At 37.4% G+C, this 13,244-nt stretch overlaps 1 protein-coding gene across 3 annotated transcripts in view; it reads left to right on the top strand.

The window, feature by feature from the left end:
* The window catches only part of RAPH1 (Ras association (RalGDS/AF-6) and pleckstrin homology domains 1), a 91,798-nt gene that overhangs the window by 26,832 nt on the left and 51,722 nt on the right, over positions 1-13,244 (top strand). For 2 of the 3 annotated variants that reach the window (XM_042040787.1, XM_042040790.1), the window contains exons 2-4: positions 6,656-6,775; positions 10,422-10,527; positions 11,346-11,863. In XM_042040787.1, coding sequence (XP_041896721.1) covers positions 6,656-6,775; positions 10,422-10,527; positions 11,346-11,863 — 744 coding nt within the window. Of the gene's footprint in view, positions 1-5,059; positions 5,365-6,655; positions 6,776-10,421; positions 10,528-11,345; positions 11,864-13,244 lie in introns of those variants that run through there. The other variant, XM_042040788.1, reaches the window with a different exon arrangement.

Raw genomic sequence — 13,244 nt, 5'->3', positions numbered from 1 at the left:
TGTTAAAATGTAAGTTATGTGTTCACTTGTGTGCTATAAATATTTATATTAAGAACTTATAAATAATGTAAAGAAAAATATTTTTATGAGCTTAGTGAAAAGGTTGTTGTTTGACTGGGCTTGAAATACAAACAGCTAGAGGCAAAGGCAAGTTCTTGTACAGGCATGTGCTTAATTTTAAGAGGAGCATTAGAAATCACGCTGTGTATGTTTGAATAGCTGTTACTTTCAGCAGCCTTCATTGGTCTTTTATTAAAACTGTAGCCTGTGTACAGTTCAAAACATGCATTTTCAGACAGCAGATTTCTTTTCTGTGGTTTCAAAGATGTATTCTTGCATGTTGCACAGATCAGTGAGCAAAGGAGGGAATATTGTGGGCTGTCCAGTTTTGCATCTCCCAGTTAAACCTGAAAATAAGACCATAAAGTGAGGATGCCTGGTTTTCATACTTGCTAGACTAACTGCCTGATATAAAGTAAAAGACTTTAAAAAGAAATACGTTCAAATTGTACTTTGCTTTTAAACTCTTTCAGTGTATTCTGGAATTGTCTTTCTTTTCCCAGTTGCTCTGAATAAGTGTTGTACATTGCATATTCTGCTCTGGACTTCCTCTGTTTGAAGAAGAATAATAGTTATTGCTAAAGTACAATGACCTATTTTAATTTTGAAGAACAGCCTAAAGAACCCATGTGTGTAAACATTTGTTTCTTCTTTTTGCCAACGCTGTTTCCAAATTGCTGCTAATTAATTTGTTTTAAAAAATAAGTGTGGAATTGAACAAAAACAATTTTCCAGAGCAATGCTGAGTCCCTTGCTTCCTTAATAGTTGGAATGTAGTTGAGTTGGACAGGACAGATCAATTGAATTGTGGCAGATAATGTGTTGATATAAAGAAAACACCCTTCACCAGCTAGGGAGTAAGGGAGGAAAGGAAATAGACAATAGACTTAAATCCAAGGTTGTCACAGTAATAATGAATGCTTTATCCACCCTAATTATGTCTGCAATCTATTGGTGTTTGACTGGTTTTTCGTGGAACTTACACTGATGTCCAGGATTTCAAAAGGTCACCCACAGTATTTCAGAGTATTGGTTATAAGAGGTCTCAATGCTTTTAATGAGGTGTCTGAAGATTTATCTTTTATCAGACATTCAATGTGTTTTCACCTTGTTTTGTTACTGCCAGGTCTGGAAAACTATGGCCTGAAGCATGGTTTAAGAAAAAAAAAAGGAAAAGAAGAATTAAAGTTGGCTAAAAATAGCATCTTGAAACAGGCTTTCACTTGACATAAGATTTTTTCATTTGAAACGTTCTGAATTTGAATTTTTTGGCTGACAGATTTGTATCTCAGTTTTTGAATTTGAGAGGCATTGGAATGTCTGTGCTGCAGAAGCCTTGGGATGTATTCAGGTATTGCCTATGATATTTGAAGCTTGAAGAAAACAAATGCTCTTTTGTTCAGGTTTTCATCTAGATTGCCTTTAACATAAACTGGGTTATAGAATACTGGATAATGCACAAAGAGCTTCCTATAGCTTTCTAATCCCCCTCCAAATATCTTTTTCAGGAGTAATTATTTCCAGAATACTTTATGCTTATTAAGAAGAAACACAGAAATACTAAAGCAAGTGATCTGCACTGTCACTGGCTTAGTGTGCTGTAGTATTAAATTCAAAGGAGAAATGTTAGTGTCAGTTACAGCAGAAGAATCTCTGATTGAAAAATGTGCCACATCTGATTAGTCCCTGTCACATGGACAGAGAATTAATGTGATACAAATAATGTATCTGCTCAAAGTACCTGTCATTATTTACCGCAGTTTTAATTATGGAAATGTGTAAAAGCATGGAACAGGTATGTGAGCTTTGGCTGTCAGTTTTGTGAAGGCAATTTAGTGGGTTTTTTTCTGTTCAAGTAGCCTTATTTCTTTAAGCAGTCAGATGAATGAATATTAGAGATGAAAACCTGCTAGAATCTTACTCTGGTATTTATGTGTGCGCTCTGCGCTTAAGTGCTCATACAGTATATTACTGTAGTGTTCTACCATATACAACTTTTTAACAGAAATGGTCATTGGTGTAATAACACAGGAATGATCGCAAATGGAGGAACTTGGATGTCCAGATGAGGTCTAGAGAGAGTACGCTTCCCAAACCAGGGTATGCTATATAATTCCTGAAGCTAGATTTTAAAATGCAGAAAACTAGTTATTTCTTGAGATGGTGTTTTAAACACTTGTGTCTTGTCTACTGCATCCCTAAAATAGCTTTGTTACAAATTCAGTAGTTGTTTTTAGAAGGAAAATTTTTATTTCAGGAACAAGCAGGACCTTGTACAAGCTTGTATTTAAATAATAAGAAAGGTTGGGGGTGAAAACATCAGTTGCCTGAAAGATGGTATGTTTTCATTTTGGGGTTTTATGCTGTCAGTTGGTTCTGAACATACTTAAGCATCTCTAGTTCAAAATTCTTACTACATTGCTTCTGAAATTATAGTGAATAAACGCATTCTTGTTGCTGACCCTTTTTGCACATTGGTGTTTCCAGTTCGACTCAGAATTCTATTTTTCTTTCTCTTATAATTTTTGCATCATCGGTGAATTGTCGTATAAAACCTGCAAATAATTATTTTACAACTGCTTTTTTCAGTGCAGACTGTTTTCTTTAAAAGGAGATATTGTGAATATAATAAAAATTTCATTTGTCACAATCAACTTGGTTGATTTAAGGTAGGAACTACTGTTTCAACATGCAAGTGTACAGGATAGGGTCTCAGTACAAGATGCTTAATTTACGCTCTTATTGTAATTTAACTCTGTCCTGATGGTGTTGCTTTCAAATGACAACTCTTTCTTAGTTTCAGAATTCTGTGGTGGTGTCTTTTCTGAAAATGTTGAAATGGTGTATTTGAAGCATTGTTCTTGGGCTTTCCATTTTTCCTTGTGTGTTTTAATATCTCATGCTTGTCCTGGCATACTAAGAATATAAAAATCATCTCGAAAGAGTAAATAATTCCTTTTTTTTCCCCCTAACGTATTGGTGAGGTTTTTGCTTTACAGTGTAATTTAAAATAGTAGGTTATGATTAAATGTTACAACTGGTAACTTCTAACGAAAGCCTTCATAATTTTTCATAAACTAATATTAGAATACTGTGCTTCGCGCATTTAAAGGTGAAATCTAATGAACTGTTTTGGAAACTAGATAGTTAACTTGGAGTAATTGAGTCTGCCTGTTTAAACAGCATTTCAGACGGATAGAATAGACTGTCACAGTCCATAGTGGATAATTAAATGATACATGGACCACACTTTAGTGCAGGAAGCCTCACTCCCATGTACTGTATTGATACCGTATTTTATCGAGGTATCCCAGAATGACGCTGCTCATTTTCTTTATGTTCTGCTCCGGCATACGCTTGAACAGAATAGAAGGTGAAGTGTTGAAAAAAATAACTTGAATGCTGAAGTTACTTTGGCATGTCATCTGGTATGAGCTAGGCAGAAATAAAAGCTGTTTAAAATCTGCTCCCCTGCAAATGTTTTAGTAATGTAAGTGGCTGACTTTATGGTATCACATCAGAATGATTATCCTTCTTCCATTTTTTACATCTAATTCAGTTCTAAATGACTCCTTTAGTTAAAAACCCCAACCCAACTAAACCAAACACACACAGCCCCTCACCCCTTATGCTGGTTTTCTTTCTTGTTATAAATAAAGGTGTTTTATCCTTAGAAAGGTGTGATAACTCCCACTTAGGTCATAATGTGCTAAAGTACAGTGCATGGTTGCTGTGATCAACAACAGTGAGAAAGAAAATGGTTGTTAAAAGGAAAATTTGAAGTTTTTAATTGGAATGTACACTCTTGTTTGAAGTGGTTAATATTTTGAGTTCTTATGCCAAGAAGTTCATATACTGCTTTCTGAGCATTTGTGTCTTTGCCTTAATTTATTGAATTAATTCTTTCATTAAATGTCCTTTGGGATATCTCCCATTTGTGGAACTTGTACTAAGACAGATTTCCTCTTGCAGAACTCGCAACTTAATATTAGCTGTTTCTGAAGTGAGACACTAACCTCTGTGTGCCTTTTGCAAGTAAATGTTGACAGGCTCATAGGAAATGCAGCTGACGTTAGGAAGCTTGGGTGGGGACTACAAGGAGCTGGCAAATACTACAGGGTTTAGTGCCAGACATGCTGACACAACAGTACTTCACTTGTAAAAGTTTTCTTTAGGTTGCTAATTCTGTCTTCAGAGTAACTGGAACCAAAGCAGTGTCTCTGATGCCAAGTTAAAATAGCTAAAGTAACAGTTTATGGGAAATTGAGAATGCTTTCCATGGCTTAGATCCTCAGAAATATTAGTAAAAAGAGCAAGCTTCGCTCTTAATGAAAGGGTGAGCTATGAACAGTGCCATATAATGAATGCACTGCAAAACAAGCCCATCTAACGAGAGTGTTAAAAACAGCTCAAAGAGGGAAAGACTAGCAATGTAAAGTATCTGTAAATACTGAGCTCCGAGTGGTTTATATCACAGTTTAAATTTATTTGATTTGCCAGTTCATAGTCATATTTTGTGAGGCACCCACTTAGTAGCTTCCTTTAGCCTTCAAATAAAAATTATTTTCTTCAAATGTATCTAGACATTGAGAAATGCTATGTTGTCAATTGTGAGCACTTTTACAGCAGTTTGACCATGTCACCTTAAGTATAATGTGTTTTGTCTTGAGTTTGCAGTATTTCTGGTCTGTGTAAAAGCCTAAGAAGTACTAAAGCAAAGCTTTGAAGAGGGATAGAAGTGGAATACAGCTTAAGTTTGCTTTGCAGAAGTTCAGGCAGAGTATGAGTTGCTGCTACCTTGCTGTCTCCAGTTTTGTACGTGGGAGGACTTGCAGGAGGCATCATGGAGAGGAATCTTGCAGAGGAAGGCATGCCTGACTTACAGAATGTAAAAACTGGTGCAGTCTTGGTGGAAGGATGCAGCAATATTATATAAGCATATTGGGTGGTTTTTTTTAATGTCATCATCACGCTCAGATTTTAGGAAGCGCTTCCCTTCATTCCTTAGAGTGCAGGACTCAAAGCAAGTGTTGGAAGAAAGGAGATTCAGATGATGAATTTAATCTTTTCAGTGTTTGTGTAGAGCAGTGTGCCATGACAAGTTAGCTTTAATATTATCACCTCTTTTAAGGCAGGCACATGCATTGTGCTCTCCCACAAAAGTAGAAGCTCAGGCAGTAAACTGAAGCAGCTTTGCCTAGAGCAACTGGATGGCAGTATCTTACATCCATGGGACGCATTGGCTTCTGCTGACCTCAGAATTACAGATCACCTCCGAAGTCTCCTCTGACCTATTTTATCAAGGTAAAATTAAATAAAAGCCTTATAGAGATATAAGGAAAGACTGTTTTTAAATCTTGGAGGGGTTTTTTTGCATGAAAACTGTCATATAAAATAGAGTGGATTGAGCAGTTTTTTCTCTGAGATCACCTTAATCATTTAACTTTGAATCTCTTATCAGTTTGACTGCGTGATGTCAGGCATTGATGTCTTTTGGACCAAGATTTGTCTTTTCCCGAAGAGTAGGACTTAGTTCATTTTTAAATCTACAAAATGTAAACTGGCGCTTTCAGAAAGCTATGTGTAGCAAGTAACTGTGTAGCCCATGACTTGACTAAATCAAGCTGTACAACTCATCATTGATTTTTTTGTGTAGATCTTGCTGGGGATCTGTTCTCATGTGTCTCTGGACATTCTGTAGCATATTTCTGAAATTTACCCTTCTATACTGCCTGATTGCTTCCAAATTATTGCCTAGATTGTTGCCCCCCCCAAGCATGTAAATTCTCTTTCTGAACCAGATCCTGTCTTTACCAGTATGGGTGTACATAAAAAGGCGTGTATGTCTTAGCTCCATAAAAAGGGCTGGAGGACATGTTTGGAAAAGAGATTTAAACAAAAGGTCATTTTTCTTTGAGATAATAAGAGATAAACTTTGGAGACCATTGTCTTTATCTTGGTCACAAATTTGTTGAATGAAGGAGGAGCTGAGAGATGTTACGGTGACTCTTTGCTTCTAGAGAGGAGTTCCTTTGTTGAATAAAAACTGTGCAGTATCACTGAAGGGATCTGGTCAGTGTCCAAGATTTGAACTGTGTCAGGGGATGTATTGCTGACATTTTCTATGGCCCATTTAAGCATTTCTGTTTACAGATTTGTAGAGTGATCTATTTGCAGTGCAGTGAGACTGCACTTCCTCTGGTTGAATGGTGTTGCTTAACTGTGGTCAGCTGAATTCCTTGGACAAGAGTTGGATTTTTCTAATGTAATGTCAATAGAATTTGCCAACAATAGCTGGCAATGAAGGCACATGCAATGTTAGCATGAATTTCTGATGGTATATTAAATATTGTGAACTCTGTTCTTAATCTTTTTCTGCATCTTTCTGACAAAAGTGAGCTGTGAAAATGGCTTTGCAATTGTCCACTGCAACTTCCATACTAAGTCTTTCCTATTAAGCATGAGTATTTATGAAGTCTATGGATGAACATTTGCTTTGATTTAGGAACGCTTTCAGAAGCATCGTATCTAACACCAGTTTTCTTAGATACTGATAAGAAAGTTTGAGTATCAAACTTTTTTTTTTTTTTTTCAGATGGAGCAATTGTCAGATGAAGAGCTTGACCATGGTGCAGAAGAAGATAGTGATAAGGAAGATCAGGATCTTGACAAGATGTTTGGGGCGTGGCTGGGTGAACTGGACAAACTCACACAGGTGAGGGAGGTTTCAGTCATCTCATGGAATAATTTTTTGTTAGTATTATGTTTCTTTTCAGTTGGATGCTAACTGCTTAGCACTGCCACTTGCAGCAAGGCAGACCGCAGCCTGTGACCAGTTCAGTAGTCTTTAAAGGCTTATATATTGGCTTGTTTTCCCCATCTTGAGGTTGTTAAATTCATTTTGCACAACCTGCTAGTTTGACCTATCCCAAAGGGTGTAGTTCCTTCCAAGAGTTACAGAATTGGTATTTTGTCCTTATGTATGTAGAGAAACACAGATTTTAGCTGACAAGAGATAGGGTGTGTCTCAAAACATGTGGTTTGACACTGTCCAGCTGTGACAGCATTTATTTGTTGCACCTGAACAGCAATAAGAAAAAATTGTGATTGTTGCCACTGATGACATAATAAGGTACCCTGATACACCCTAAAGGACTCACCATTGTACTCTTCCTGCATCAGAGAAGCAGCTGATAGGACATCTTTTGGTCCTTCCTTCTTTCTAGTGCTTTTCCTTTGCTTCACAAGGAAATACTGCATTTTGCACGCTATGCTGCACTCCTGGGGTGATAGGCCATTCCTCTGTGACTGCCTGCAGGGGGTTTTTCAGCTGTGTGAACTGGCCTTCCTGAATAACATATTTAAACTTCTCCGTTTGTCTTTTAGAATTAAACAAAGGTATGATAACTGAAGTTTCATTAAGCTAGAAAAGAGGCAGTTCTTCTCATCTTCATCTTACCTGAAGGAAAGACTGAAGGAAAATTGAGCTAATCACGTAACAGGATTTCAAATTCAGGCTCATCTCTGTTCCTGTCTCTGCCAGCAAGTTCTAAATGTATATAGCACTATAGGGGAATTTTTTCTTTTTCTCTGAGCTCATACACACAGGGCAATAAAGAATCCTGCCTTCTGGGATGAATGGAAGAGTGTGACATGAATATGTATATACTAATTCTTGCTGGTTTTTAACTTACTTTGAAGGGTTTTTAATGGTGTGAACCATTTTGAAGGCATAGGCTTTGTAAATCGCCATGAGTGAGGATATTCACAGAGGAGCACAATGGGTCTTAGACCCATTAAGCGTTGCTTAATTTCAGATGTTCTGTAGATCTGTTGAGCTTCAGTGTCAGCAAGATTCCCCATGTAACACATTGCACTCCAGAGGCAGCAGCTCCTGACCCTTGGGTCAGCAGCTGGATCACAGTGCCCTACTGCCTGCTACTTACAAAAATCCTGGTATTTATTATAGCCATCGTATTAGCCATCATAACATAACAATTCAATGGTCTTAGACCCTTTGTTCTCTGCCCCGTTTTTTTCAAGGTATGAGCAGCCTAGAAATATAAGTATACTTGGGGCTTATAGCTACACTACTGACATGCAGGCTTCAGGATGATGTCTCAGTTCGTTGTTGATCCATGCAAATTTCTTAAAACCTACTAACAGGTACTTAATGGTAGTTCCCACATTATTTGTTTCTTCCTTCGTATGGCTGTTCAAGACAGTCTGCAACACAGCCTGACAGTTGCCCTTCTATCTTTCGCAACTACTGAGAAATGACATTTCCCCCAAAACGTTGAATGACCTCATATTGTTCTGTATAAACAAGTTAGTGGAGTTGGTTGTGTCTCAGTTCATTTATTTGGACAATCATCAAGTCTTGATGGGGCTGTTCCAATGAAGTCCTAATAAAGGGAGCTGATTAGAGTTAATGAGATCCGAAGTGCATTCTCCTGTAGTTTCAGCATTTTTTGCTATTTGTCAGCTGGACTTCAGGAGCACTAGGAGGAAAGGTTTTTGTCCCTGAGATCTTTAACTTCTTTTTAGATTTCCTAAATGTTTATTTTGAGGAGATTTGAAGTAAGACCCAGATAGATGTAAGAGCTTTTTAAAAGATCTGAAATTGTTAAAATGTCCATGGGAATCATTTGAGTTCACTTTCCCTCTTTAGCTCTTGGTCTAACAAAAGCATTATAAAATGAAGTCACAAAATCTGCAGCATGTGTGAGCAATGTTTGGTGATGATGTAGGGTGTCTTAGCATTTATCCTGCTTAAGTTATCCTGCTGTATGGTGCGGGTTACATGAAAAAAATTTTACCTTGCTTCTCATGATTATTTAGAATTAAGCTTTTGGTGCTGTTGCAGTTTTTAGCAATTCTCAAACTGCTGGTTTAGCAATCTAATGTGTTACGGAGAATGTGCTCAGATAATAGTGAGAGCATATCACATGTGTGTCCAATGATTTGCAATAACTTTAATAAAGCCAGTAAAACACAATTGAGGTGCTTTTAACCAGAATGTATTTGCTTCACAGGAAATCTTTTGTAGCGGTCTGTGGGTTCAGTCTGAAGTAACAGGGCCTAACTTGCCTCTTCAGTCTCCAGTTTCACCAATGTCTCTAGGATTATAGATGTTTTTTACCCCCCAGCTATTCTGTCTGGAACAATACATAATCTTCATCAGAGCTAGTTGAGGTGAGGGTTTTTTCCGTCTGATGGAAGACAAGGCTTCATCACTGTCTTCTCATATGTGATGATTGACTTGCTGATTTTTTTTTTTTATTATTTTTTTTAAGTCCAAGCCAATCTGAGGAGAGAAGGGAGCTCAGGAAGAATAAATATTAGGGGAGAAAATAGTGCATTTGATTTTTTTAATGAACGCTTGAGTAAAGATGTAGAAAATTAACATAAAAAGTTTAGGTGAGAAACTTTATTCTGTTGGAACTAGAAGACGCTTTTCCTTCAGGCAAGTGTATCTTCAGGAACTCTCTATCCGTACAAGCATTGCCTAATTTCAGATGTTCTGCAGGCCTGTTGAGCTTCAGTGACAGCAAGAACTGGATTCCCCATGTAACACATTCCACTTCAGGGGCAGCAGCTTCTGCCCCTGTCATATACCCCTTTGGTCAGCAGCTGGATCACAGTGCCCTACTGCTTGCTGCTTACAAAAATCCTGGTATTTATTATAGTATTATACCCATATTAGCCATCATAACATAACAATTCAGTGTATTGGTTAGAAAGAGTTCCATTTTTTAACCTATGCTAGTCTTTCTAAAAAAAACATGTGCTACATAAACTGTCTGGGATTGGTTTTCATAACTTAGTGTTATTCACAGGAAAGACTATTGGAAAAAATTCTGAATTTAGCGAATTTAAATCCCTGTTAATAAAATAGGATTTTTCATTGAACGTTTTTATCTGCTTATGCTGTGATTATGCTCATAAGCTAATGGTGGATATCTTAGACCATATCTTAGACTATTATCCCAGTTTGAACGTGTTCAGATACTTGTGCAGTTTGCTGCAGAGAAATAGTTACAGGTAAGTCAGCTGTCTGTTTCAAAATGACTTAGTGTGTAACACCACTCAAAAAAGCTTTTGGAAAATGCTTCTCTCCTTTTGATTCTGAAAAAAGCAGAATGTGTTTTAACACATCTTCTTCACTTCATACCTGAAGTTAAATCTGTGGTATGATGATGTATGTTTTCCATCTAAAGCCTGAAAAAGAGGGGTGGTTTTATATATACTAGTAACTTTTGAAAAATTTCTCTTAGAGAATTAATTCTCATTCATCTTAAAGATTTGCTTGTCCAATTCCTTGTCAAATTTTATTTTGCTCTTTTTTTGATCATTTTCAGAGTTTGGATGCAGACAAGCCTGTGGCACCAGTGAAGAGGTCACCTCTCCGCCAGGAAACCAATCTTGCCAACTTCTCATATCGCTTCTCCATGTACAACTTGAATGGTTTGTTGAATTACTTATGACATATAGTTTAAGAAAAATAGTAGTTTAAGAAAAAATCCTATTCCAACTATGAATTAAAATATTTTAAAATACAAGAATATTCGAATACACTTACAGCTGAGGTGAGAACATATTTGCTGAAGGTATTGCTTTCTGGTGTCCTTTCTTTTGAGTATTTGTGTCTCCTGAAGCAGTATCTTTTACAACACCTAGTATCTGAGAACTCTAGTGTAGTATTTGTATAAAAAAAGCTTGTTCTGGGATCTGGTCTCATGAAAGAATGAATTAGTGTGTATCTGTAAACCAGGAAGAAAGAGCATCTTGTTTTACAGAGCAGGATGCAAGAATATACCTACAGGATGCTTTCAAGATAAACAGAAGGAAACCGTAATTTAAAGGCTTGAATATGTATATGGTATTACTGTTTTGGTTTTGTTTTTTTAAAACAGTTGCATTACTTTAGCAGAAAATGCTTAGCAAAACATCTGCACTTTTTCAAAAAGTGAAGCATGAGATTATGCAAATGTATTTTTACATTCTGTTCACAGGAAGGCAGTTTAAACTTTTCAGATGTAATCTGAACATTCATAGACTTCTTTTGCTGACAAATGTGTTTAACCCAAATAGTGTGAAAGTTGCACTGGTCAAGAATAGTCGTGCAAATGAATTTCTGTTTAGCAGTGTGCAGAGCTTTTGCAATACAGATGGGAAAAGAAAATACTGCTTCCTTTGCTCTCTTAACCATTAGATTTGATAACGCAAAGTGAAGAGTTGCAAATGAAATAACTCTGCACGTACTGACTACTCATTTGTTGCAGAAGCCCTGAATCAGGGGGAGACTGTGGATCTGGATGCCCTCATGGCTGATCTCTGTTCCATAGAGCAGGAGCTCAGCAGCATCGGCTCTCATTCAGCAAACAATGCTGCAGTGAAACGCCTTGCCACAGAACCCAGAACTCCGAAACCACCTGCTAGTCGACCTGCTACTAAGCACGGCAGCGTGAAAGGATTATCCTCCTCCTCTGCTAAGGTGACTAAACCGTCACATGCCAACGTGTCTCTGGATGACATCACTGCACAGTTAGAAAAGGCCTCTTTGAGCATGGATGAGGCAGCCCAGCAGTCTACTGCGGAAGACAGCAAGCCAGTGGTTAGTGCCCAGCACAGGAGGACAGCATCTGCTGGCACGGTGAGCGATGCTGAGTTGCGCTCTATCAGTAACTCCTCCCGTTCCAGCGTGACCTCTGCAGCTTCCAGCATGGACTCCTTGGATATCGATAAGGTGACGAGACCTCAGGAACTGGACTTGACATCACAAGGGCAACCAATCACTGAGGTAGGGTGTGACTAATTTGAGATTTTTGTTTCGTTTGGGTTTTTCTCTTCAAACTTACACACACTGTACCACCTCATTCCCATGCTGACACTTGTAACTAAACATCTGCAGTGCAATGGGGTTGATTGAAAACTTGCTTTTACAGGAACTGCACATGTTGTGGCTACTTCTTTCTCTGTTTTTGGTTCTGTCTGTAAGGAAACTTCTTGTAAAGAATGTGTTTTGGTATCTTTAAGAGCTTTCCCCATCTCTTCCTCCTCTTAAGCCAATCATGCATTTTAATGTTTTTATAGTTAATATTTTTATTTGAAGTAAATGTTACATATTGCTTTTAATTTAAATATGAGGAGTGCACAGCTGTGGCAAAAAGAAAGCACAACTGACAAAGCTCTGTTCCTGTTATAGTACAGTTAATACCCGAAATGCATGGAGCAATTTATGGGTGTGTGTCTGGAGCTGTACTATACCACTACTTAATATTCTTGTTTAATGTATGACAGGAGGAACTCTTTGAAGCAATACACAACACGGAAAAATAACTGGGCTGCAATACAACATTAGCAGATATTCATTTGGGATTTTGGTGCTTTGACATTGATTAATCAGAGAGGAAACTTCAGTAAGAACAGCCAGTTCAGTGAACTTTGCAAGTGCTGGTGACTTGTGAGAGAAAATGTGTAAATTGTTCCAGTGAATTTTGAGAACTTAAACTTAGAAGCTCTCTTGTAGAAATGCTCTCTGAAACAGAAATCTGACCTGTTAAAATGTCAGTTATACTAGTATGCATGTTCTCTTTCATGAGAGAAAACTGGAACAAGCTGAGTTTATTCTAATCAATAATTAAAACTAATCTGAATGAGCTGTGCTGGAAGCATGGTTCTACACATCTACAACAAAAGTTCATCTGATGTAAAGTGAATGATGCAGGCTTGTCAGTCTTACGATCAACTCACTGAGGTCACACTTTGCTTTAAATCTTTATTTGAAATGGTGAGAAATGAATGAGTGACAGTTTAGGTCAACTTTCTTTTTGCATAAAAAGTTTGTTTTCAGTATGCTTTTATTGGAGATGTCGTATTCAGTGAAGCAAAACAGATAGAAATGTGCCCTTTGCTCTTTGGAAAGTTAAAATGCAAACCTTTGCATTATTGCTGTAGGCCTGAGTGTTCAAGCCCAGCCTACGACAGTCATTGATTATATTGTTGTTTATTTGTCAATCATTTTCTTTTTATGGTATGAAAAGGCTTGGTTTTGGCTTTTTGTTGGGTTTTTTTTGCATCTCCAGCTGATATTCATGGTTATATCTTTGTCTTTATGATGTAGAAAATTAGGCAGTCTTGCATTTTGGTCTCTTCTCGAGCTAAAAAGATGATTTATGTGA

The sequence above is a fragment of the Corvus kubaryi genome, unplaced genomic scaffold (assembly GCF_017639235.1).
Source record: "Corvus kubaryi isolate FWS band 111438036 unplaced genomic scaffold, C.kubaryi_AGA036_p1.0 37396, whole genome shotgun sequence".
Taxonomy (NCBI): domain Eukaryota; kingdom Metazoa; phylum Chordata; class Aves; order Passeriformes; family Corvidae; genus Corvus; species Corvus kubaryi.
Note: the sequence above shows the minus strand (reverse complement) of the source record. Positions and strands in the feature narration are given on the sequence as shown.